Source organism: Onychostoma macrolepis, chromosome 01 (assembly GCF_012432095.1).
Source record: "Onychostoma macrolepis isolate SWU-2019 chromosome 01, ASM1243209v1, whole genome shotgun sequence".
NCBI classification, from domain to species: Eukaryota; Metazoa; Chordata; class Actinopteri; order Cypriniformes; family Cyprinidae; genus Onychostoma; species Onychostoma macrolepis.
Genome location: NC_081155.1, coordinates 911,961 through 939,244, shown reverse-complemented (window position 1 = coordinate 939,244; position 27,284 = coordinate 911,961). Strand labels below are relative to the sequence as shown.

Below are 27,284 nucleotides of genomic sequence, written 5' to 3'. Positions count from 1 at the left end.
GCTGCTACTAAAGCAATATACTTAAGAGACAATATATATATATATACGAATGTGGTATTTTATGTTTCGTTTATCTTGCTGTAGTTATTACAACTTAAGATATTTTTAATCTTTGACTTAACCCGTTTAGTAGGTAAAATTATAGGTATTCAATATAACAAATACCCCATGTGTGGTATTGAATTAAACATTGTTTTGATTCCAATACGGTGGAAAGGATGAATGTTGACTTTTAGCATCATAAGGTATGATTATAACACTTTATAGAAATCTGCTAGGATATTTCCTCCAGGTGACATATTTATTAGCAGATAATGTATGCACGAAAAAGAAGTCGTGCTGTCTACAGAGACAATGTGATTGGGTCAGACAGTGAATAGGATGGACTTAGTTCTGTCCGATAAAACAGACACCCAACTTTGCAAAGTGTGGGGTTGAAACCACTGGGTTGAACAACTGGTGAAACCGCAAGGAAACTTGGCTGAAAGTCTGGGCGTTGCCCCCCTGATCGCGCTGTGAAACATCTGGCTGATCATCTAAGAAGACTTCAACACTCTGTCCACGTCTGACCAAAGTAACTTGCAAAGCTGCTGCGTAAGAACTTCAAACTTACATCAGCGTCAGCGAGAAAGTCCGGGGCTTCCCTCCAGCAACAACCAACCTCAAGAAGAATTTCCTTCAACTCAACTCAAAGCAAGTAAAACAAACAAATCTTGAATTCGCTGAGTTTGAATTGAATGAATCGTTAAAAGATAACGATAACCGAGTCTTCTGTTTGTGACGTCCCAAGGGCGTCTTTATTCTCAGGAAAAGAGAATAGCTTAACTTTCTTCAAACTGCTTTTATCTTGCCATAACGTATGTATGTGTGTGTATGTGTTTTGTTGTGTATTGTACCTTAGAATAGTAAATAAACTCTCGATTCATTTTTAATGAATAGTCTGGTGCCTTGATTTTCAAATCTTAAATTATTTGCCATAGATCGTGTTACCTGTGCTCAAAGATTTCCCAATCAATTCTGTATTATTATCAACAATAAGCCGAATTGCTAAAATATACTGTATTAATACTCGCTGGTCGAGTCGTTAATAAGGTATAAATGATACAATTTTGATTAATATCAATTAATCAGATCAAAACCGAATTTCTACGATTTGATTCCCTAAAGCTAAAATGTATAAATGAAGGATAAAACCATTACATTGTAATGTCAGTAAATGTAAGTACAGTATATGTAAGTATATGTCATTGCTGTGTTCCTACGTGTGTTCATCATTAAAGACTGTGTTGTTTGAAGTTCCTCGCCTCCTCGTTTCTGGCTCTTTCGTGACAGAAGACCAGACCAACACTGAAAAGATGGAAATCGTCGCCCGCACCAGCCTGCCGCCGCTAACTCCAGGCCGCCGCCATCTGCGACTGGTCCCAGCCCGCTGGGCAGACTTCAGGCTGGTTCGGCTGCCAAGCCCACCACCGTTCGCGGCGAAGACACAACAGCCATGGGCGGCTCTCCCAAGCCCACTGTTTGCGGGAAAACCCCGGCCGCTGTTCGTGACTCACCCAAGCCCGCCGTTTGCGGGGAAATTCCAACCGCCATCTGCGGCCCGCGCAAGCCCGCTGTCAGAGAGTATGGCAAGCCTGCTGTCAGAGAGTATGGCAAGCCCGCTGGAGAATCTCAAGTGCCCGCCAGTGCCTGCTCCTCGCAAGTGCCCGCCAGTGCCTCCTGCGTCTCCGCTGGTCCCGTCCAGCCCTCCTGTGTCTCCGCTGGTCCCGTCCAGCCCTCCTACGTCTCCGCTGGTCCTGTCCAGCACCGTGCTTCCAGAGCGCCCCGTGCCTGCGCCACAAAAGTGCTTCCAAGAGCCCGCGCTTCCAGAGCACTCCCCTGTGCCTGCACCATGAAGGCGCCTTCCTTTCTCCGTGCTTCCAGAGTGCCCCCAAGAGTCCGCGCTTCCAGAGCGCCCCCCAGTGCCTGCGCCACGAAGTCATCTCCCTATCTCCGCACTTCCAGAGCGCCCACAAGTGCCCTCTCCCCCTGAACGCCAGCCCAAAACTACCTACTTTTCCCCAAGAAAATTGGGTGGGGGTGGGGGGTAGTAGGGCTCCTGCCATAGAGGCCGAGGCGGGGCCGGGGGCTGGGGCTGAGGTCTCGGAGGCAGACCTCCCGAGTCCCCGGATCCGCCTGTCCTTGTTAAGTCTTCATTAGTTAATTAGTTCCCAGCCCTGAGTTAGTAATTATCTAGTTTCCCCAGCCTTCATAAGCCCCATGTTTCCCTGCCTCTGTGTCCGGTCTTAGTTGTCAGTATATTGTCATCGTATTGTCAGTAAACGTCAGTATATGTCATTCCTGTGTTCCTACGTCTGTTCATCATTAAAGACTGTGTTGTTTGAAGTTCCTCGCCTCCTCGTTTCTGGCTCTTCGTGACAGAAGACCAGACCAACACTGAAAAGATGGAAATCGTCGCCCGCACCAGCCTGCCGCCGCTAACTCCAGGCCGCCGCCATCTGCGATTGGTCCCAGCCCGCTGGGCAGACTTCAGGCTGGTTCGGCTGCCAAGCCCACCACCGTTCGCGGCGAAGACACAACAGCCATGGGCGGCTCTCCCAAGCCCACTGTTTGCGGGAAAACCCCGGCCGCTGTTCGTGACTCACCCAAGCCCGCCGTTTGCGGGGAAATTCCAACCGCCATCTGCGGCCCGCGCAAGCCCGCTGTCAGAGAGTATGGCAAGCCCGCTGTCAGAGAGTATGGCAAGCCCGCTGGAGAATCTCAAGTGCCCGCCAGTGCCTGCTCCTCGCAAGTGCCCGCCAGTGCCTCCTGCGTCTCCGCTGGTCCCGTCCAGCCCTCCTGTGTCTCCGCTGGTCCCGTCCAGCCCTCCTACGTCTCCGCTGGTCCTGTCCAGCACCGTGCTTCCAGAGCGCCCCCCCCCCCCCGTGCCTGCGCCACAAAAGTGCTTCCAAGAGCCCGCCCAGAGCACTCCCTGTGCCTGCACCATGAAGGCGCCTTCCTTTCTCCGTGCTTCCAGAGTGCCCCCAAGAGTCCGCGCTTCCAGAGCGCCCCCCAGTGCCTGCGCCACGAAGTCATCTCCCTATCTCCGCACTTCCAGAGCGCCCACAAGTGCCCTCTCCCCCTGAACGCCAGCCCAAAACTACCTACTTTTCCCCAAGAAAATTGGGTGGGGGAGGGGGGTAGTAGGGCTCCTGCCATAGAGGCCGAGGCGGGGGCGGGGGCTGGGGCTGAGGTCTCGGAGGCAGACCTCCCGAGTCCCCGGATCCGCCTGTCCTTGTTAAGTCTTCATTAGTTAATTAGTTCCCAGCCCTGAGTTAGTAATTATCTAGTTTCCCCAGCCTTCATAAGCCCCATGTTTCCCTGCCTCTGTGTCCGGTCTTAGTTGTCAGTATATTGTCATCGTATTGTCAGTAAACGTCAGTATATGTCATTCCTGTGTTCCTACGTCTGTTCATCATTAAAGACTGTGTTGTTTGAAGTTCCTCGCCTCCTCGTTTCTGGCTCCTATGTGGATCGTGACAATATATATATATATTTTATTTTTTATTTTTTCTGTATTTTGGTCAAATACATACAGCTTTGATGAGCATAAGTGACTCCATTAAAAACAAGGTCAATTATTTATTGGGTTTATAATATAGGGCTAATATAATATAATATAATAATCAAAACAATGAAGCATTTATATAATCAAGTATGTTAAAGGAAAAACCCTTTAAACTCCAAGGAAAAACTCCATTAATTCGCGCTGTTGTACATTCACAAGTCACTATTTTCAGGAGGCTGTGGATCCAATATGTTTTTGCACACACGTGCGGTGTAAACCAGTTCTGTATTACTGTCTTCTTCGCAGCCGTAAAACCAGCAAACAACATTCTCTTTTGTATTAAGCTTATACAGAGACCAGAATCATCATTAAGAAGACAGACTTGGGTTAGCAAAGCAATCGATTTGTAGTAAGGAGAATAAAACCAGGTTTACATGTGTCCATAGATTAATGACGATAGGACACTCCCAAAACATATGAAGAAAAGTACCTGATGATGCAGTATTACATATATGGCAGTTCAAATTTGGTAGTAGTTTCATTTAGAATCTTTTGTAAGGAGTTATGTACGCTCTATGAATGACTTTGAAGTGAATAAGACGATGAGCCAAGTTTTTAGATGTTAAGCTGAGGTTAGACCACACTTTCTCCCAGTCGACAGATAAATTAAGGTCAGATAATTCCCGATTACAAATAGAATTAATAGAAAGAGGTTTTGTAATGCATTCAAGACTTCGATATCAGTGTTTCTGATATCAGTGAGTGAGGAGCAGAGCGGGAAATGCTGAACCCGGAGCAGAGTGAATATTAAATGCTTGGAGGGGAATTGTTGCTGCTCCACTCCGCTCTGCCGGACACTGCCACACAAATGTGACTTTTTGTTAATGACTGTCCTCCTACTGGATTTAACACAGAGTAACAGCTCACTGCCAGTTACAAAAGACACTGTACCAGTCTGTCACAGGCTATTCTAGGTGCATTTTTTATCAGTTCATTTCTCAAATTATCCTTTGACTATGTTCTGGGCCGAAATGTTTTTTTTTTTTTTTTTTTGGCACGATGCCAAACTTACTTGCCGACCCCTGCTGTAAACCATGTATTGCTTTGTTTAAGTTGTTTTTTAAGTATATTTTGACAACTCAATTAAAGATGGAAGACATGATATTATGTTATATACTTGTGTTATGTTATATATTGCTATAATAACTGCAGAGTTTGTGTGTGCTGTGATGTTTCTGCAGAATGCACCAAGAGAGAAGTCAATCTGGTGTTTCTCTTCGATGGATCCAGCAGTATGAGAACACCTGAGTTTGAATTGAACAAATACTTCATTAAAGATGTTATGAAAAAACTTTCAAACTCATCCATAAAGGTAAACAATCCATCAGCTATGAATTTGGAAACATCAACATGTAATAGTTCATAAGATAAATACTGTAGTGTGTATTGAGGTGTGGACATGATGTCTAATGATGATAATGTTGTTGTTTGTCATCTTTCTGTTTGTCAGTTTGCTGCTGTCCAGTTTTCAAAAAATGTACGAACTGTGTTTGACTTCAACGATTATCAGAACGGCTTCGCTGAACAGAAACTCATGAAAGAGAAACACATGCAATCTCTCACAAACACACACAAAGCAATCAACTACGTTCTGTGAGTGAAACCTTCACATGATCATGAATGATCACTGAATTTACACTTTAAGAGAAAAAAGACTAGAAGTGAACATGGATGAAAATTAGATATGGTTCACGCTGTAGTTTTGCTCTTTTTTTTTGTGGGACTGTTACAGTTTTTCGTTAGGACACATTTCTCAATACTTAGGTCACATGGTTTACTCCCTTCACACAGTGAAACACAACAGCAGTCTGTGTGAGCTGAACGGTGAATCATTGCTTTGGCACAAAACGCATTCAGTGACTACATCTTTCAAATTACATCAATTTTTACAAAACTCAAAATGAATGTGAATAAGACAAATATTTGCTACACTTCTACAGTAATACCATACTGAAATAAATTTAGAATGAAAATAAAAACTATCAAAGCAATTTGATATAGCTGAACATCTTCACAAACGTTAGTCTTTCAATTTCATTATCTACTGTATACAAAAGGTGAAAACTAAGGAATAATGTTGCACTGTAATGTAAACATGGAGTATATACTGCAGTGAATTATAAATGGGAGAGAGTGTCATTCTTGTTCTTTAAAGAAATGTACCGAAGGCAAACGCTGTATAATGCCACCTGTTGTTAGTGTTTTGTAGATCAGTGTTTCATGAGTGATAAAGTGTGTTTGTTGGTTTAAAGCCTTTGCTAGTGTTATGGAGGAATGAGTTGATTTGAGACTTTAATCAAACATTTTGGTAGTTTTAGTGCATTTTGAATTTGAAATGAACTTCTGAGCCAAGAAGAAAGTTGGTTAGAAGAACTGTGTATTTTTCTATAAAATAGAAGTTAAAAACACATTGGTCTAGAAACTACAGAAGCACATTGACATTGAGACTGAAAGCTGTTCATATGTCATAATATCTGATCTATTATATCATCAGAAATAATCTGCTGAACAACGTGTCGTCTGGAGCTGATCTCAACGCTACGAAAGCTCTGGTGATCATCACAGATGGAGACCCCAGTGATAATGATGATAATAATGTCCTCAACAGATGTGATAAGCAGAATACCCCCCGTTACATCATCGGGGTGAGTTTCCTTAAAGCTCTGGCATGTCATTTACATTGTATGTTCAGATAGTTTGGTGATTGGGTGTTGCTAGACATACAGAAATGACACACTTCACTGTTGTTCAGGTGGGAAACCTCGATTTAACTAAACTCGTTCAGCTGGCATCAGAACCAAAACACAACAACACCTTCTACATTCAAAACTACAGAGGACTCGAAGGACTTCTTGACAACCTGCAAAAAAAGATCTACAACATTGAAGGTAAAATGCAAACATGAGGAAAATGGAAGTTTTCAAATTGAAGCAGCTAATGAAGAATCCACTGATGATTGTGAGAGTTTTACTTCTGCATTTCCAGGTCAAAGGACAGAACAAAAAAATGTGTGGGAATATACTGTAAAATATAATGTGATATATTACATAATACATTTCCATATATAACTAGTACTTATATATTTTTTTCAATATATAGCAATATATGGTTATATACTGATACATACAAATATATTTAGAAATGAAATAAATCTAATATTCATAATGTTTGATCCTTTATTGAGTATGTATTGCACATAAGATGTTCCCATATAAATGTGAATGTATGTACACACACACACACACACACACTCATGTTTGTTTTAGTAGTTTACGGGGACTCTCCATAGGTGTAATGGTTTTTATACTGTACAAACTGTATGTGCTATTGTCCTACACCAACCCTACACCTAAACCTACCCCTTACAGGAGACTACAGGCATTTTTAGATTTAAAAAAAAACACCATTTAGTATGTTTTTTAAGCCTTTTGATTTACGGGGACATAGACAGTGTCCTCATAAACCACCTTCAAATTGTAATACCTCTGTCATACATTTTGTCCCCATAAACCACAAAAACCAGTACACACACACACACACACACACACACACACACACACACATATATATATATACACACACATTCACAGAATGAGTTAAAGCAGCTTTCTAGTTCCCAGCATGCTTTGCTTCTGACTGTTAAAAGAGAGTAAATATGAAGTGTTATTTTGTGTGTTTTTGCTCAGTATTAATATGGGGGGAGATCTGTTAGTGTTTAATGTTGTATTATTTTGAAATGTAAGAGTGTTTCTGGTGTGTGTAAGTTTGTGGGGTCAGCATTGTGCTGAAGAGTAGAGCCTGTGGTCAGGCTGACGACTAGACAAGCACCATTAAGATCATATGTTACTTTATTTAAAAAGTAATGGTTGTGTAGTTTTCAGCACAGTGATAGTCTGTTCACTAAGTGTTTAGTATGAGTAGGTGCGCTTATGCTATTGTAACTAGCTATATTTGAATCAGAAATCATTGGTAATCATAACAAATATATATATTTCCATATATCTGTGTATATACTGCACGAGTAATTCTAAGTTTAATATATTTGTACACATGCAGTACCATATCTTTATCTATATATAACCATATATGTAATTTTAGATTCAGTAATACACTTTATAATAAGTAAACATTGTCACATATTTTTCAATATATGAAAGTGGCAATTCCTTATGTATTATTCAATATATTGTAATATATTTACACGATATTGTGATGAAGGGCCAGAAACGTCTGGATCCATTTGCGATAAAACTTTAATGGTGCAAGATGGGCAGGGTCAAAACAACAGCGTAGAGAATCACAAAACACAATCCAAAATCAGTAACAGATACCAGGCTATGGTCAGGGCAGGCAGCAGAGAATCAAAGACGGAGAAGCAAGCTCAAAGGTCCAAAGGCAACAGGCAGGCAATCAGAGAAAAGTAAACAGTCCTAGGTCAATACACGGGGAATCAAAGAATCAGAAGAAACGCTCAGAAATTGTGGCCAGGACTAACAATACTTCGCAATGGTTGATGAGAAGAGCACAGCTTAAATAGGGAATGGAAATGACAAACACCTGGGGTAGGTAATCAGGCCAAGGCATGGGGCATGTGGGTAATGTGGTCCATAATGGTATTAGTACTCTGGTGAGGGTGCCCTCCGGTGGCGATCGGAGAGAGCCACAGAGGTGCGGTTTGTGACAGATATATATATAATATATATATTTACATGATATATTATTCTGTATAATTTCTAATATACCTTATGTCATTTAATATATTAAATTCATATATTAGGAAATATATCGCTGACACTTTAAACATTCTACTAACTATAAGTCACTTTGTAACTGCATGTCTACTAACTCTCAGTAGGGTAGGTTTAGGGTTAGTAGAGTAAGTTGACATATACTTGCAGAGTTTCTCATAGTCAGTATGTTGTATGTTGTGGACCCATCAAAATAAAGTGTTAGAAGATATAAATCAGACGGTCTACTAATACTCTAATGACTGCTAGTTGACGTGTAGTTGCAAAGTTACTTACTGTTAGTAGAATGTCTAAAGTGGACTATCAAAATAAAGTGTTACCAATATATTTTCTTTGTGTAAGGCGCAGCGCTCGGCAGAGACAGACAGAGAGAGTTATCGCAGAGTGGATTCAGTGTCATCTACCAGGAGGTTAGAGAAATGTCACAAAGTAGGGCTGTTAAGCGATTAACTTTTTAAAATTAATTACATGATGTGGCAATTAATTAATCTAACTAATAGCAAATTAATCACATGTCTGAGAAATTACTCCCAAAAGATAATTTAAAGTCATTATTGTGTAAAGCATCAAACAGCATTCAAAATGTGTTAAATATACAGCCCTAATATAAAGTAATAAATCATTATTTCTATTAAGGTATAGTTCATGTCATTCCATAAAAGTAGTTTAAGCAATTTGTGTGTTATATTCCAAGTCAGAAGTCTGACTTGGCCAAATAGCCAATAGGCAGCGATGCTCCCTGGTGCATTCTGGGATTGTTTAGGCAGTGAATGTTTCAGTGTTACACTCATGGTTTATTCTAAACACAATGTGAATAATTAAAATTTGTGAAATATTTACAAATTGCAGTCTCTGTCATATATTGTTAATGTTATGTATGGTTGTGTCTCTACAGTTTATGGTAATATCAATGAATTTAAATGTTTAATGAAGGACATATTGTTTATGATACAATCTAATAATCAATGCTGTGTCACCACTTGATGTAAAATCTGGTTCCTGAAGTAAAACCAGAGCACCACTGATCTGGTTTATTTGCTGCTAAACATCAAAAACTCTGAACATCTTTCAAAGATTCAATGTCAGTGTTTCTCAGCTGATCAGCAGGGCAGTGTTTTATTGTGTGTAATAAACCAATGCTGAAGCTGCTGTGTTTGCTCCAGGACTCTGTGATCGTGGGTTCGGTCGGATCGAATGACTGGCGTGGAGCTCTGTATGAAGTGACGGGATCAGAGTTCAGAGAGACAGAGATCATCGATCCAGCTGTAAATAAAGACTCGTACATGGGTATGTTGGAGAGTTTCGTTTGTTCCTTGTGTGATGTGAAGAGTTTGTGTGTTTTAATGAGGCTGATGATGTTCAGGTTACTCTACTGTGCTGGGAATGAGAAACGGCATCTCTCTTCTGTTCTCTGGGCGCCCGGGCGAACACACGGGTCTGGTGACCCTCTTCACCAAGAACCAAAACACATGGACAGTGACGAGGAACATCAGCGGAGAACAAGTCAGTAACCCTCTTCATCAGTGAGACCAGGGGCTCCCAAACCTGCAGTCCACTGAGAAGATCAGCAGACCCTTCAAACCACACACACACTCTCATGAGATTCAGTATTTCACCAAAAACAAACAACCAAGCATTCCACTTAGAATATAGATTCTGCAATAACATATCCAGCAGAGAAAAGGAGCAAAATAAGTCTACAAAAACCTCATTGATTTCTAGCCAGTGTTGTGTGACATTGAATTTGTGAAGCAGAACGTGTTGTTTTCATATTTCGTCTGTGAACATCAGGCTATAAAAGCATATGTTACAATGCAGTTCCACTTCTTTTGATTGATTTCTGTCCTCAGATTGGCTCATATTTCGGAGCGTCTCTGAGTCTGTTGGATGTGGACTCTGATGGAGACTCAGATTTCCTTCTGGTCGGAGCTCCATTATTTTACCAGTCTCAGCCGAGGGCTGAAGGGAGGCTGTACATCTACGCTTTATCAGAGCAGGTACGCACAGATTCAACACTGTTATTATGACGTTCTTCATGAACGAGCTTCTGGGTAACTGGAACTGGAAGACTGCTAGTCATCACCATTGTGTAACTCCATTGGGACTGCTGCTGTAATTGGTTTCTATGATGTGAAAGTCGTGGAAATTGCACTGATGCTGGTCATGTTCTGTTCACTTTCTCTCTCCATAGTATTTTCAGAACACGCTCAATGTGAGTGAATCCACCATAGGCAGATTTGCTGCGTCTGTGGCTCCACTAAAGGACCTGAATGGAGACAGTCTGTCAGATGTGGCGGTCGGGGCGCCGCTGGAGAATGAAGGAGTCGTCTACATCTATCTGGGCCACAGGAGGCATGGCATAAACCCTGAACACGCTCCTCAGGTGAGAGTTTGCTGTGCTTCCCTCAAACCCAAACGCTGTGTTTGTGGCCACATTTAACCCAGAATATGTTCCCAGATAAACAGACAGACACAATGCTGAGCCGCTGTGACAGTAGATCTGTTTGTGTGTGTTTAGCGGATCCCAGCGCGGTCGGTTCTGCCCGGTCTGCAGCAGTTCGGAGTGTCTCTGTCCGGTCAGATGGACATGAACGATGATAATCTGACAGATATCGTGATCGGAGCACAAGGAGGGATCGTGCTGCTCAAGTACGTCATTCTTTAGTTTAAAGAATAAAACTTATTAGGTGCCAAACTGCTGAATTTATCACATTATTAAAAAGCAACCTCTTTACCACATCAGTGATCTAGCTGATTACTCTCATTGTCCAGTATTGAGAGCTATTGACTCTTTTCTCTCTTCTCAGGGCTCGGCCTGTGATGTCTGTATCTGTGCAGCTCAGTTTCAGTCCAAAGGAAATCAGCTTGAACTACTTTGAATGTCCGAGTGGCAACACATTTAGCGCATTTGATCTCACGTCATGTTTCACAGTGAATGAGCGCACCAGCAGCACAGGTAACGTCAATAAACTTTCAGAGAGTCTGTCGGTGCCAACAGCCTTGTGGGCAGCGTGCCGACATACAGCACTGTTGTGCTACGGGCATCCTGAGTTTGAATCCTGACTCAAGGACCTTTCCTGATCGCATCCCCCTATCTCTCTCCCACTTTGCTTCCTGTCAGTTCTGATCTGTCCTATCGTAATAAAAGGAGAAAATGCTGAAAATAAATCTTTAAATAAAGTTTCTCTGTCACATGAAGAATCTGGCCTCCATGTCTTACCCTCTCGTGTCTCTCAGGATCTCTGGAGAAGAAGCTGAATGTTTCTCTGAATCTGAACGTGGACGTGGTACGAGGAATGAGTCGAGGATTCTTCGATCCGATGGATTCGTCATCCAGGACTCTGCAGCGGACCGTCCTGCTGGATTCTGGGTCCTCCTGTTTTAACTTCTCTATCTTCATGATGGTACGTGTCGTCTATCACAGCTCCAGCCAATCACAGAGCTTCGTTCTAACAGGGAATGTTGTGTTTTTTCAGCGCTGTGTTGCAGACACAGTCTCTCCTCTGAAGATACGAATGAATTTCTCACAAACTGAGATGTTGTCTGGAAACTCTACGGCTGTTCTTGATGTTCACAGCAGGACGGAGGAGTATGTCGAGGTGAGTCTACAAATATAAGATTTTACTCTGATATTCAGTGTCAGTCGACTCTTAAGATTCTTCAGTTTTACAGTACAAAGTTTCTGCGACATTCAAAAGCTCAGTAAAAGTTTTTCTTTTGTTTGCAACTAGGTGCCGTTTCAAAGGAACTGTAATTCAAACAACAGCTGTGTGGCCGATCTGAAGCTGAACTTCAGTTTTACGTGAGAAACAACTGATAAATAAATTAGACATGATGTTAATGTGAAATATGAATGTAAATGCTTCTGAATACTGCCAACCTTCACCAGGTTTTGTTTTTCTATTGAAATTATGGTTTGTTCTGCAGGAACAACACGTTAGTGGTGGTGAATCAAGCTCATTTCAGCATCCTCGTATCGCTGGCAAACCCAGGCGACGACTCCTTCAACACCAGCATAGTGCTGCATTACCCAGAAGGCCTCTCGCTCTCAAAATTTGATGCCATTAAGGTATTGCTGTCTTTATGTCAAACTAAAGAGTGTCAAAACTTTTCAAAAACTCCTCAAAATGGTTTTAGCTAAACTCTTATCAGATGACACAATTAACTAGATTTCATTTTGCTGATTTAATAATAACTCTGTTCACTTAATAGATGTCAAGACACCTTTATTTATCTAGCACTTTTAACAGTACAGATTGTCAAAGCAGCTTTACAATATTAAATAGGAAAATAGTGTGTTGATAATGCAAAATGACAATAGCAAACAATAAAATTTTCAGTTAAAGTCAGTTCATCATTGATTCAGTGATGTCATTGTCCAGCTCAGTTCAGTTCATGGTATCTGTGAGGATTTCCAGTCAGGATTTAGATCGTATCATAGTACTGAGTCTGCTCTCATTAGAGTTACAAATGACCTGCTTCTATCATCTGATCGTGGTTGTATCTCTTTATTAGTTCTACTGGATCTTAGCGCTGCGTTCGACACTATCGACCACAACATTCTTTTGAATAGACTACAAAACTTTGTTGGCATTAGTGGAAGTGCCTTAGCATGGTTCAAATCGTACTTATCTGACTGCCATTAATTCTTAGCAGTGAATGAAGAGGTATCATATCAATCACAAGTGCAGTATGGAGTACCTCAAGGCTCAGTACTACGACCGTTGGTTTTCACGCTTTACATGTTACTCTTGGGAGATATAATCAGGAAACACGGTGTTAGTGTCACGGTTGCCTACTGTGGCAGAACGAAGAACGAACTCAAAACTACAGTCATTTAATAGTCCAAAACAAGGGAAACACAAAGCAGGTAGAGACACATAAGAAGCACAACATCGACGTATAATACCGGACGCTAGGCAAGGGAAAGCACAGGGCTTACGTAACAAGTCAAGTCAAGTCACCTTTATTTATATAGCGCTTTTAACAATACAGATTGTGTCAAAGCACTTAACAGTATCAAATTGGAGGATAGAGTGTCAGTAATGTATAATGATAAGATTAAACACTCAATTTTCAGTTAAAGGCATTTCATTATTGAATTCAGAGATGTCATTGTCTAGCTCAGTTTAGTTTAAATGGTATCTGTGCAATCAAATCAAAAATAATCGCTAGAAATTAAGTGACCCCAACTGAGCAAGCCAGAGGTGACAGCGGCAAGGAACCAAAACTCCCTCTGTGACAGAATGGAGAAAAAAAAAAAACCTTGGGAGAAACCAGGCTCAGTCGGGGGGCCAGTTCTCCTCTGACCAGACGAAACCCACAGTTCAAAAGTTTATATTTCTATTTTAATTTTGTTGCAAGTTCTAACAAGTTGTAACACAGGTCTAAACAAGATCATTAATAAAACACAGGTGGATCTGAATTAACTAAATCGGGACAGGAACAGAACCAAATATGGGCATATACGAGGGAAAACTAGGTCATGAGACAGAAAAACACACAGACAGTCCAATGGGTGTGACATTACTCCCTCCTCCCGGAAGGCGCATCCCACGCCATAGCAATCTCTACTGTAGGAGAGGAAGAATTGTATAAATTTGTTAAATCATCTAAACCAACAACATATATGTTAGACCCTATTCCATCTAAACTACTAAAAGAGCGGCAAAATTGGGTGTTTAATCTTATACATTACTGACACTCTATCCTCCAATTTGATACTGTTAAGTGCTTTGACACAATCTGTATTGTTAAAAGCGCTATATAAATAAAGGTGACTTGACAATTCCACCGGGGAGGGGGGTATTGTGGAGAAAAAAACCTTGGGAGAAACCAGGCTCAGTCGGGGGTCAGTTCTCCTCTGACCAGACGAACTAGCAGTTCAATTCCAGCCGAAGCAGAGTCAGATTGTGCAGAGGACTCGTCTGGTTCCAGTGGTCTTGTCCCAATGGTTGTCTAGGAGACGAGGTCCTCACTGGGGGTCTGTCTCTGGGGTCATCTAGGTGTCCTGATCTCCGCTGATGTTCAGGGCTGTAGAGGTCATCTCTAGGTGCTGATCCACCATCTGATCTGGATACAGACTGGATCGAGTGGCTACGGTGATCTCGGAATAAGAAAGAAACAGACTAATATTAGCGTAGATGCCATTCTTCTTACGATGTAACAAGTTCATCAGGTGTTATGGGAAGTGTTCCCGGTTCCGGTTGATCTAATTAATGCAGCCTAACAATCCTTTAACGGATTTGAATATTAGAAGCGTATTAGTGTGTTATGTGTACGCCAGGTTAAAGAGATGGGTCTTTAATCTCGAATGGTGTTAATAAACAAACGGCGGGAATGGCTGGCTGAAGAGAGCCGCGGACGGCGGCAGACTGGAGGCACTCCCACGCCGACTTGCTGTGGGCTACGGCGGGATGACGAGTGGCGGCAGACAGTAACAAACAAAAAAAACTTTAACAAACAAACAATAATGATTAAATGATAATTTAATAATGACATCAGGGCAAGACAAGGCAAGGCTGACACACAGCAGGAACACATGGGAGTAAAGAGTAGACCAGACGAAAACTAATTTAACAGGCAGGAACTAAATACACATAACAATCACAGATAATTAGACACACCTGAACTGAATGGTTCAGTTCCTCAGTACTTGAGCGATTATAGTCCTTCCATCTGAAATTATTGTGTGAATTAGAACTTCTGTCCACTACAAAAAAAGGGTTTTCCCAGTAAAACACTATTAAACAGAGCTGTGTGTCATTTAGAATTGAACTGAGCATGCCTTTTAAATTCCAATTCAGTCTCTGAATTTGAGTTTTAGCATCAAACATGAGATTTGCAGAAATGCAGAATTGCAATTCAAATTTTAATGTAAGGAAGTTATACTAAAATGAACTAAAATGCAAATAAATTAATGACTATTTTAACTAGAAGGGTATTGTTGGATTAAAAGTTTTGTTTCTTTTTTTTAAGTTTTGACTTTTTTTTTTTTTAAGTTCAAAATAGATGGATGGATAGGTTTGCTTCAAATGTAGAAAACTGTATAGTTTATATATTTCATCATATTTACTAACCGGTGGACCAGAGTAGAAGAGCAATTCATTTCTCAGAATGCATCATGCTGAATTTCTTTCATTAAAATTCCTATTCCTGTCATTCTGATTCATCTTCCTGTGGGGCATGGCTATGAACTGAAAGGGAGACAATTCTTCAATTCTAAGTTTCTCTCTCTCTCTCTGTGTGTGTGTGTGTTGAACAATCAGCCGAGTCGGACTCGAAGCAGCTGTGGTGATCGAGACAGCGGTGCTACGAACAGAACAACCTGCAGCATCAATCTACCGGTGTACCGCAGCGGCACCACAGTAAGACAGAATCACACAGACAGACAGACAGACACACACACACACACACACACACACACACACACACACACACAGACATACAGACATACAGACATACAGACAAACTTTGTTTCCTCCTTTTTTGTAGTTACTTCATATTTTATCAAGGTATCACATGTACTTTTATTTGAACAATTGATAAACAGGCTATACACATGTGAGTTAAAGCCATGAATCATTCTGTTCTTCAGATAGTGACAATAAAACAAAGACAGTATTTGACGCACAAAGTCAGGTTCTTCATTTAGAATTCAAGGTTTTCATTCTGTCAGTTCAATTATTCCTCTGTCATTGCTACCAACATCTTTCTACTATTTCTACTTTCTATGGACTCTGTTGTTTTCTAGACTCAGTTTCTGGGAACTTTCCGTGTGACGAAATGGGATCATGACTGGTCTGACCGGATGGAGATGATGATCACTGCCAACAGGTGAATAAGGCTGAAAGTGTGACGGATTCATTTGTTTTCATTTGAGCAATGACAGTAACAAATAGCTGCAGGCAGTAATTACCAGGGTTCAAGCGTTTTAAGACCTTTGAGCAATTATAGACATTTTAAGATGATTTTACCCAAAAAGGCTAAAACATAATAAATAAAATCACTAGAAATATTATTTAAATGTATCACTTTTGACCAATAGGTGGCGCTCCTTCCAAATTAATGTGGTGTGGTTAACTAGGGGTGATGATGACGCACATGTAGTTTGGTGCCAACATGCCAGTGAATTGCAGAGAAACAGCCTTTTTTCATATCTCCTGACCACTAGGTGGCACTGCGCTGAAATTGTGCAGGTAACCTCAGGACATGATTGTCCTAACAAATTGCAAGTTTGGCCTGAATACGATAAAGCTTTTTAGAGATATAGCCTCATGTCCACTTTGGCGAGCTCGTTGTCAAATTCATACGTCTGTTATTTGAGAATGGTTAGGTCAGGGGTCTGCAACCTTCAACGTCAAAAGAGCCATTTTGGCCCCTTTCCCACCGAATAAAAGTCACGTGGATCCACAAAATATTTGATGCCCAAATAAAGATAACACGGCATATAGCTAAAGTTTTATATTCAGTTGTTACAGGGCAGGGGAGTAGCAATCATTTCAGAAGTGAGGGGGACAGAAATGTCAAATATAGTAATAATAATAATAATTATTATTATTATTATATTTATGTATGTATAGCCTAATTGACAAAAAAATATATATTATCTCTTACTTTTAATTGGCTAGGAAATAAAATACACTGCTGGACAATAACCAATAATTTGTCTTATATAATATTTTTGATAAATATTTTACTAATGACAATTTTATGGTTATGATTGTACAATCAGTAGGCCTATATACAGTATACACTACAAACACTTTTTCCATTTTTATCACAGAATAAGGCAGAAAATATATTTTACAGCTTCTGTACTGTAATTAATGCTGTCAATTACCACTGTATCAGTCATATTTATTACCTGGAGAAGACTTGAAAAACACACAAACCATATCCTCTTCACGTTTCATCAGTTAAGTTTTATGCTTGTTATTCAGCTTAGCTACAGCGATGCCTGTCAAAAGTTATTATTACTTCTCATATGAGTCCGTTTTGGACTTTCTGCACGAGATCGCCCTCCGGCTTCGAGTATGAATGAAACATACAGTGCATGAGAGTGTTCAGTGCTCCGTGTTCACATCGTTTTGGATACGATTAAAACGTATCCAAAACGACGTGACTGTCTTTTCTCTTTTAATTTAAATCTAGATTTATTCACATTTGCCCTTGAAAACCTCTACTTTAACACACTTGACCGAGAAAAAGTACAGGGGAAGAGTTTAGGTTGTATTAAAAGTCGGGGGAATTGTACACCCACGCTACAGCGAGCCACCACAGAGGGATGAAAGAGCCGCGGGTTGCCGACCCCTGGGTTAGGTCTATCAAAGCGCTTTTGATAACTTTTTGTTTTGTAACTTTTTGTATCAATGTCGAACGAACCATCTAGGACAAGTTTGAAGCTTTTTTACATGATATAAAATATTTAATGAATGGTTTGATTGGCAGCAGTGGTTCTAGAGGCAAAGTTGAGGAGATCTATCGGTAACACTTTACAATACGGTGACACTAATATGCATTAATTCATGCTTAACAAATGCACAGATAATCATTAGTTAATGTATAACTCATGAAGAACTAAACCATTTATTAATGATTACTGCATCAGCAACTAATGGACATTTTATATGATTCATAGATGAAGTAATCAATAAATTGTTATTATTTAAATGTGTCACAAAAGTATTAATTCCCCAATGACATATTATATTAACTAATAGTGTAAATTCATGTGTTAATTACCACAATGGGTTCAAGCATGCATTTCAACTTCCAGCTGTCTGCTTTAATTAATCATTAGCTAATGATTTGCATGGGTATCATTATGGTGTGACTTTGTGGTTATAGATTTTGAATTAGTTAGTTAGTGATGTGCCTCAACAAGCAATGACATATTACTTAACAATTAGTTAATAGTTCTGTGCCTCAACAATTAAAGTTATAACATATTGATACCTTTGCAAATCATTAGCTAATGATTAATTAAAGCAGACAACTGGAAGTTTAAAGGCATGGCTTCGACCCAATGTGGTAATTAACATATGAATTTACTTCATTACTTAATAAAATAAGTTATTAGGTAATTAATGCATTATGACACATTTAACTAATAACAATTTATTGATTACTTAATCTTTGAATCATACCGAATGTTGCTGATGCAGTAATCATTAATACATGGTTTGGTAACACTTTATTTTGATGGTCCCTTTTGAGCATTCTGTTAACAGTAAGTAATGTTGCAACTACATATCAACAAACGCTCATAAGAGTATTAGTAGACTGTCTGCTTCATATCTACTAACTCCTTATTGTGTTTGTCTCCCAACAGATATTCTACTGACTATAAGTAACTTTGCAAGAACGTGTCAACTTAATCTAACCCTAACCCTACCAGTCAACTAATACACTACTAACACTCTAATGAGAGTCAGGAGAAATGTAGGTGCAACATTACTTATAGTCAATAGAATGTGTTAAAGGGACCATCAAAATAAAGTGAAACCAATGGTTTAGTTCATCATGAGTTATACATTAACTCATGATTATCTGTGCATTAGTTTAGCATTATTTAATGCATATTTGTGCACCCATATTGTAAAGTGTTACCGATCTGTCATATGTCTCCACGTCGGCGTTTGGCTTTCCATCGTATTTGGGACTTTCACAACAGGTACAAAACAGCGATTGTAGCTATCTCCACCATGGTTGATCGCGCTATGTTTTTATTCGCACGAGTGACACGAAAAACATCCCGTGAGTAATCTAGAGTGAGTGATGCAATGCACGTATTCGCTTCGAGTCTGGTGTGAACACACCATTAAGCCATTTCAGTAAAAGGGCCTGACCCACTTTTGAGTGTTTTTGTGTCCTGTTCTGACCAACAACGGAACTTCAATTCGGTTTTGACAACTTTTGCTAATAAGACTCCAGAGAACGTTTCTGCCCTGTTTTGGTTCCGATTGGGTGAAAAACGTAGGACTAGTTCACAAAAGTCTGTTTTGTGTAAAAATTCAAAATGGTGGAAAGATTTTCATGACATAAATGAAATCGGATAGCCATTTTGTTCATCTTGAGCCAGTGATTCCAGTGATACACTTGAGTCTGCAACAAACGTTATGAGCACTTTCAGATGTTCAATCACTGGCTGACTGGGGGAGTCTTTGCCAATCTCTCCTCAAATTGAGACCTACCATCTGGCCAAATGTCAAGTCTCTAGGCCTTACGGATTTGTCTGTACGATCTGTTTTACAGCAGAATAATAATAATAATAATAATCCTTACAATTACAGCAGGGTTTCGGTGCTTCACGCTAGAACCCCTAATAATCAGAGATCTGGGTTTACGATCCATGTTGTGAAGGTTAAGATGAATGACTTTACTGCACTTCATGTTAATTTGTGAGTAAATTCTGCATGTTTGTTCACAGTGATAACAATGGAAACATGAGTGATACGGTGGTGAGGAGCAGCGTCCCGGTGCAGTTCGCCGTTGATCTGGCGATCAGTCTGTGAGTCATTTCTCAAACTCTTCTGTTCTTCTGTTTCAGTTTGATCTGCTCTTCACCTCTGAATGATTGAAACTAAAACCTAACACCATGTCTACACCTGATGCGAGTAGCGTGTTGGATGCGATCAGTGTAGACACCCTCATGGACACACCTGGTGTAAATGTCTAGCTATGTTCATCCTTTCACTAACTAACTAACTAACTAACTCTCTTGTAGTTTCTATTTTAATGGCTTTATTGATGACAAAAAACAGCACTGCATTAGTTTTATCAGAAGTTACAGCTACAGTATGATCAATCTAAGACAATAATATAATAAAAAAACAAAATCTATTACTAAACCATCTGTTACTGTTTGTCAGAGCGGCTGAAGACTCTGTGACGTATCTGAACTTCTCTCTGGAGGACAGAGGTCCAAAACCTCTCAACATCATCTACAAGGTCAGAGAGTCAAACAAACATCTGCAGTTTCCCTCAAGTCCAGCATTTACTTCATGTTACATTACAATAATCAATCAGTGAACTAGAGTACAGATGTGACACGAGGTGATTCAGAGGGATCGTACTGCTATGTCTCTGTGTATCGGTATGTTTGTGTATCTTCAGGTGGAGAATCTGGGTGTTAAAGGTCTGCCGGTGTCGGTCTCGCTCACTCTGCCCTGTCAAACTACACATGTGATTTTAACACCTCACAACTTCAGCATGCAGGAGGTGCATCACTCATTCATCAGCTCATACCATCAAACCATCATGTGCTTGTTGAATAAACGTCTTCTGTTCTTCTCTCCAGAACTCTTCAGTGCAGTGCAGCAAGTCAGATCGACGGGTAAGAGATCATAGAGCCCTTTTATAACTGGTATTAAAAAGATCGTTCACCTAACACTAATGTTTCTGTCATCGTTTATCTCCTCCTCATGCTGCTCCGAACCACTGACTAAAACACAACAAGATATCTCTTAAAATATCTTCTATATTTTCTGAAGACAGAAAGTTTTTAGGGGAATGATCCCTTTAATATCAGATCACATGCAGTCACAGTAAACATGTCTAAACACATCTCATTCTGCACTTCTGCCTCCTCGATTCTATTGTTTCAGGACGGTCACTGCGGGAGGTTTGAGTGTCCTCCGTTTCATCTGCAGAAATTTTCAGCCGTTCACTTCAACCTGATCGCAGACGCAAAACTCCACAACGTGAAGGAATACGAGAGCGTGAGTGACGAACACACACCACAATCACAGACACACACACACATGCTGTCATTCAGCTGACAAAAGGAGGGTGTTTAACAGTTATTGACTTCAAAAGCTGACACTGATCCCAAACTGTTTGTTCTGCTGTAGAAATATTCCTTCTATGAGTTCAGGAGTGATTATGAGTTCAACATCAGCGCTGAGCTCCACTACAACACGAGCCGCTACAACCAGACTTCAACCGGCCTGAAGGTGAATCCACATCAGACATGAACCCATGATTAGCTGCTGTTTTATGATGAATTAGCACCAGATGGATCTGAGATCAACAGGTTTATAACACCATATATAATATCAACATTTTAAGTAAGATATATATTTTTTTCAATTCCACAGGATGATCCCCACAGATCCCAGGTACCCGCCATCACATTTCTTCAGTAATTTATTTAATATAATTTACTCATCACTTTCATTTACTTCATTGTAAATTTGTATATTTTAAAAGTTGTTTATTTTATATTTTATTCTGTATGAAAGTATGAAATACTTACCTGTGCCAGTGGTTGTGCTGATTTTTCTCAGACTACAGTGGAGGCGGAGTTTGTGGTTCCTCCCAGTCGACTGCTGATTGTAGGCACTGGTGTAGTGGGCGGGTTCATCTTGCTCATTATCATATTGTTCCTTCTGCTGAAGGTAAGAACCAATCATGTCACCTTACAGTTGATCTCATCAGTCACCTCTCAAATTCTCAATCCAATCTGTCTGTGTTTGTGTGTGTAGTGTGAGTTTTTTACACAAAAGCGCCCTGAAGTGTATGAAAATAGGACGGTGGTTCTCATCAGCTACAGTACTAAAGAAAACTGAAATCTGAGTGAGTTTGTTTGAAGGAGGCCTCAAAGCTGAAGATTCTTTGAGTGTTAATGATGTTTTAATGTCTAGTTTTATGACAGTGTTCTTCAGTTTCAGTGTGTGTTTAGTTTAATGATGTTCAGCATGTGCTGCGATAGCTTTTCAACTTTGTAGTTTATTTATAATAACTCAAGTTTATAATTGTACATTTTATGGCATTTGTTTCTATTAGAAACTTTTGAAAATAAAAAAATAAAATAAAAACAGTGCACATTTCCTTCATCCACTATAACATTTATGTATTTTTGTTCGCTTGGCTGTTTCCTTATAAAGGTCCAGAAATTTGTCAAGTTTTTCATCAGGTGTCTTTTTTAATTATGATGTCATTACGTTGCTGTCTTGCCACCAGCTAATCGCTACACATACACATACTGTATTGCTCTAATCTGTGTCACACTTTCAAAACTTCAAAGTTTACTTCTATTTCAAATATTAATGATTTAAATGAATGAGATATTGCTGAGTGTGTTTATTGTCAGACTGGTGTTTTTATGGCACTATCAGAAGACAAATTAAAAATTTACCAAATGACAAAAACACACAGCATCTTATGTTAATCAACAGAGAATATGAACACACAAAATGCACAAATATTAATAAAACTTTATATATGAAAGCATTATGTTACATGTTTCATCCTAATGCTGCCAGGATTAGGTTCTGTTTTGTGTTTTTGTGTATGTTTCCCCTGTTCTAGTTTTCCTGCCTGTGTTAATTGCTGCGCTTGCTGTTGCTGTTGCCTTGGTTACTGATTTAGACACACCTGTCCTATGTTTAGTTAATTATGACTCCTGGGGTGTATTACAGAAAGCACGGTTAACTTACCGTCAGCTAAACCCTGAACTTTAGGTTGATTAACCCAAAACCTGCTTACTCGAGGTATGTTGGTTCCAAAAACAAAATATATATCATGTAATAAATTAAACATTACCTTGTTATAATAAGGTTTTATAATTTATACAGGTAACTGTTATATATGTCAATAAAATAAATATAATAACCATATTAGAATAATATTACCTTATTTATTAGCCTACTTATATTAGCGCTCTATAAGTAAAATATCATAACTATATATATATATATATATATATATATATATATATATATATATATATATATATATATATATATATATATATATATATATATATGTATGTGTGTGTGCGTTTATTTATATATATATATATATATGAAGAGTTTATTTACAAAAACAGATAACTTCTTTTTTTTTAATTTAAAAAAAAAAAAACATGTTTTTTATTACGTTATCATGTTTTTATTGTGTTAGTTAACTGTTTTTTTAGCCTAGTCAACATAACTCAACTGCAGTTTGATTGAGATTAAATGGAATGCACAATGAAAAAACATGGTTTCTGAGTTATGTTTTTGCAAATGAACTCTTCATATACTGTGTATGTACATGTATGTGTGTACACTGAAGGCTCGTCAGTAGGTCACGCATGCGCTGGAGCGGGTTATCTTCAGAGAGCAAGTTACTATGGTTACTTATATAGCCTGAAAGTTACCTCCGATTTTGGAACCAAAAACTGAGGTTATCTGCTTACTTATCCTGAAACACACCCGGGTATGTCACATAACCTGCTTTCTGGAATACACCCCTGAAGTCCACGATCATCTCCACTGTTTTGAGCGTGTTGAGCTCCAGGTTGTTAAGACTGCACCAGACAGCCAGCTCTTTAACCTCCTGTCTGAAATTAACTGTTGGATGTGCCAGAACTTTCTTCAGTTAAACAAGGAGAAAACTGAAGTCATTGCATTTGGAAACAAAGATGAAGTTCTCAAGGTGAATGCATACCTTGACTCTAGGGGTCAAATCAAATGTCAAATCATATTGTATATCATGTCCTTGTTTTTATTGTTGTGATTATTATTCATTCCTTGTTTTTATTATTTTGATTATTAATTATTATTATTATTTTTTTTACTATTTCACTTCCTTTTATGTAAAGCACTTTGAATTACCACTGTGTATGAAATGTGCTATAAATAAACTTGCCTTGCCTTGCTGCCTGTCTGTCAGGAAGCTGGTGATCCACTGACAGATGGAGATGGGTACAGAGAGCTGTGTGAGTTTGTCTGAGAGAAGGTCAGGCATGATGGTATTGAAGGCCGAACTGAAGTCCATAAATAAGATCCTTGCATAATTCCCAGGTTTGTCAAGGTGTTGCAGAACATAATGCAGTCCCATGTTGACAACGTCATCCACAGACCTGTTTGCTCTGTAGGCAAACTGAAGAGGATCCAGTAAGGGTCCAGTGATGTCCTTCAGGTAGGCCAGGACCAGTCGCTCAAATTACTTCATGACCCTAGACGTGAGAACGACAGGTCTGTAGTCGTCAAGTCCAGTGATTTTTGGCTTTTTGGGGACCGAAATGATGGGGGAGCGTTTGAAGCAGCAGGGAACTTCGCACAGCTCCGAAGATCTGTGTGAAGATGGGGGCCATTTGGTCAGCACAGACTTTTAGACAGGCAGGTGAAACACTGTCTGGGCCTGAAGCTTTCTTAGTTTTCTGCTTCTTGAAGACATCCTCTACACAGGTTGAATGGTGGCGGGAGGGGGGTTGCAGGGGGGGTAGGAGAATGTGTGAAGTGCAGATCAGAGCGGGTGCTGGGTGTCAGTTTGGTCTTTTCAAATCAGCAGTAAAACACATTCAGATCATCAGCCAGTTGTTGGGACAGAGTGAGAGTGATATGCATCCTTTATTGTGGAATAGTGGCTAATCTTTAAACCTTCCTTTAGCCCCTTGAGGTTAGTTGGGAAGTCTCCCGATACACATGTCCACCAAGCACGTACGGAGATGCGGTTGTAACAATAAAAATGCATGGTTTATTAATCGCAATCTTTGGTTTACTTTCCAAAAAATACAAACTTCTAAGAATGTGAAAATGCAGTACCATGTGATTGAAGAAACTGTTGCTCTCCACCATCTAACCTTATCCTGCCAAACAATACTAATGGAGTACTATGATCTGCACTTTCACACATAGTGACATGTAGAGGAGGAGCAACTAAATTCACATGACAAACATTAAATAGCCCAATGATCAGACATTAAACATTTCCTCGTATACATTTTACAGACGCTCAAAGCGACTTATGCTCAAATGCTCTATCACTGAGCCACAGGAACTTATTATATACTTATTATATACTAAGTATATTATATAATATACTTATTATATATTATATAATTATGTTTGAAATACAAAATAAATAAATTACACTTAATCAAGGATTAAACATGGCTCCTACATGTGGAGTAGTGGTCCAGTATATTGCACTCTCTGGAGGGACATGTAATGTGCTGTCTGTATTTTGGCAGTTCACAGGAGAGATTTGCTTTATTAAAATCCCCAAGAATGATTAAAAGAGAGTCCGGGTACCGTTGCTCTGTTCCAGTAATTTGTTCGTCCAGTTGTTGCATTGCTTCGCTCATGCACACATCCGGAGGGATGTACACATTCACAAGAATAACTGAGGAAAACTCTCATGGCGAGTAGAAAGGTTTACAGTTTATGAAGAAACTATCTAAGTTAGTGCTACTCTAACCATAGTTTATCCATGGTATTTAATAAGATTGTGGTTGTGACAACCGGCGCAACGTCATAAAATGTCTCTGAACAGATTCACGCCCACTTTTAGGGGAAAACAAACCGCCATACAGCATCGGATCGAGGAAGTGGACTAACCTTACAACAAGCCAAAGAGTTGTGTGGTTGGGTGCACATATAATGTTTGTAAAAACCCAAATTTAGCCCAGGCTACCTGCCATCATCATCCATATCTTGCTGTTATGGAAATATCATGAATTACTATCGAAAGCTAAGCCAGGCTAGTTGTATGACTGGACAGAAAAGTGCACCCAGTACTCTAAATATAAGGACATATATTGGGGAACCTGAAAAAAAAATAATAATTTTTATCACTAAACTACTGTCATAAAAAGTTATAGTTTTGTATATACATAACTCCTGAATAAAAATTAAAATGTGTTTGGACTGATTAAAAAAAAATAGTTTTGAACAAATTTGATTGGTTTGTCTATAGTGAGCACAAATGCAGGTGATAAGCGGAGTTGTTCATTCAAACGATTCGTTCAAACGGCCGATTCATCAAGAATGAGACATGTTTGTGCATGGGTCATTGAATCTTTGACTCAACCGATTCGTTCAAAACACTGAATCATTCAAAACACGATCGAGTGTTGCTGTGAGATGCGCTATGCTGTGATCTTTGTTTGGATTCATCGGATCTATTTTCGCTGCTAAAATAGACCAAAACAGTCATTATTTCGTCTAAAATGTAAGTGACTTAATATTATTAACTTGTTTGTTGAACTGTCATATGAAATCAGTGTCACATTTTCAATCGTGAGGTGATGGTGAATTTAGTGATGGTCAATTGTCAGCTCTCTTGGTCGTCAGGTCGTGTGATGTATGTTGCTGAACTGTATTCAAATGTTATAAATATAAAAACACCACATTTTGAAATTTAACTGCAGTATGTCAATTTAGTTTATTTGTGTGTGCTGCGCTCACAGACTTTAGAAAACGGCGCTCATTTGTTTGATTTCTCCTCGAGAAGCTGCGCAAGCCTCAAAGGTTTAAGGTCCTCGCACCCTGACTGAGTCCGAAGCTTGCGAGGCACGGATGGTGCGCAGGCAGTGACGGGGCGTGAGAGCTAGACCCCCGGCGTGGCCGCATCAGTCGAGGGAACTGCGACATGTCCCCCAGCCTTGCAGACTTCATCACTGACGCAGGCACGTCACACGATTTCAATCAGCGTCTGAGCACCTGTCAGCAATGAGAAAACAGTTTGCGACGTACTTTAAAGAGGATTATCGCTCTTTTGCGTGGGTTCGAGATCCGTTTGTGTGCACAGCAAACGAGCTATTGATTGATATGCAGGAACAGCTTATTGAGCTGAAGAGTGACAGTAGACTGAAGGAAGTCTTTAGCTCCTCCCTCTTTCGTCATTGATGCAGGAATATCCTGAACTCTGTGACCTCGCCTTGAAGATTATTTGTCAGTCTTAGAGATGAAACAAGAGAATCAAAGTCAGAAAGAAAGGGGGAGAGATAAAGGAGATTTAAGCCACTTTTGCTTATGAATGAAGAATTTTGCATTCAGTTTAGGAAAATTAACAACATATTCAACAGGTAGCTTTGGATTTTCATAATAAAAAATAACATATTTGAGGACGAAGGTATGCGTCACATTTGTAAGGTTAGAAACATAGGTGCTTAAGTCAACCCATAATTTGTTGGTAACACCACAATCAAAAAACAA

The 27,284-nt window shown here is 39.7% G+C and overlaps 1 protein-coding gene across 2 annotated transcripts in view; it reads left to right on the top strand.

The window, feature by feature from the left end:
* LOC131539366 (integrin alpha-M-like) overlaps nt 1-22,137 on the top strand; it is a 40,640-nt gene extending 18,503 nt beyond the window's left edge. The window contains exons 6-31 of one of the 2 annotated variants that reach the window (XM_058773919.1): nt 4,789-4,919; nt 5,058-5,200; nt 6,102-6,252; nt 6,360-6,495; nt 8,704-8,765; nt 9,519-9,642; nt 9,719-9,858; nt 10,206-10,352; nt 10,547-10,738; nt 10,874-11,004; nt 11,163-11,311; nt 11,593-11,759; nt 11,832-11,954; nt 12,087-12,157; nt 12,283-12,424; nt 15,624-15,722; nt 16,109-16,191; nt 19,787-19,867; nt 20,229-20,307; nt 20,473-20,577; nt 20,657-20,692; nt 20,964-21,077; nt 21,210-21,311; nt 21,456-21,476; nt 21,645-21,755; nt 21,843-22,137. In XM_058773919.1, the coding sequence (XP_058629902.1) occupies nt 4,789-4,919; nt 5,058-5,200; nt 6,102-6,252; nt 6,360-6,495; nt 8,704-8,765; nt 9,519-9,642; nt 9,719-9,858; nt 10,206-10,352; nt 10,547-10,738; nt 10,874-11,004; nt 11,163-11,311; nt 11,593-11,759; nt 11,832-11,954; nt 12,087-12,157; nt 12,283-12,424; nt 15,624-15,722; nt 16,109-16,191; nt 19,787-19,867; nt 20,229-20,307; nt 20,473-20,577; nt 20,657-20,692; nt 20,964-21,077; nt 21,210-21,311; nt 21,456-21,476; nt 21,645-21,755; nt 21,843-21,926 (2,924 nt within the window). In that variant the 3' untranslated portion in view covers nt 21,927-22,137. Of the gene's footprint in view, nt 1-4,788; nt 4,920-5,057; nt 5,201-6,101; nt 6,253-6,359; nt 6,496-8,697; nt 8,766-9,518; nt 9,643-9,718; nt 9,859-10,205; nt 10,353-10,546; nt 10,739-10,873; nt 11,005-11,162; nt 11,312-11,592; nt 11,760-11,831; nt 11,955-12,086; nt 12,158-12,282; nt 12,425-15,623; nt 15,723-16,108; nt 16,192-19,786; nt 19,868-20,228; nt 20,308-20,472; nt 20,578-20,656; nt 20,693-20,963; nt 21,078-21,209; nt 21,312-21,455; nt 21,477-21,644; nt 21,756-21,842 lie in introns of both variants that reach the window. The other variant, XM_058773912.1, reaches the window with a different exon arrangement.
* Nucleotides 22,138-27,284: the final 5,147 nt, after the last annotated feature.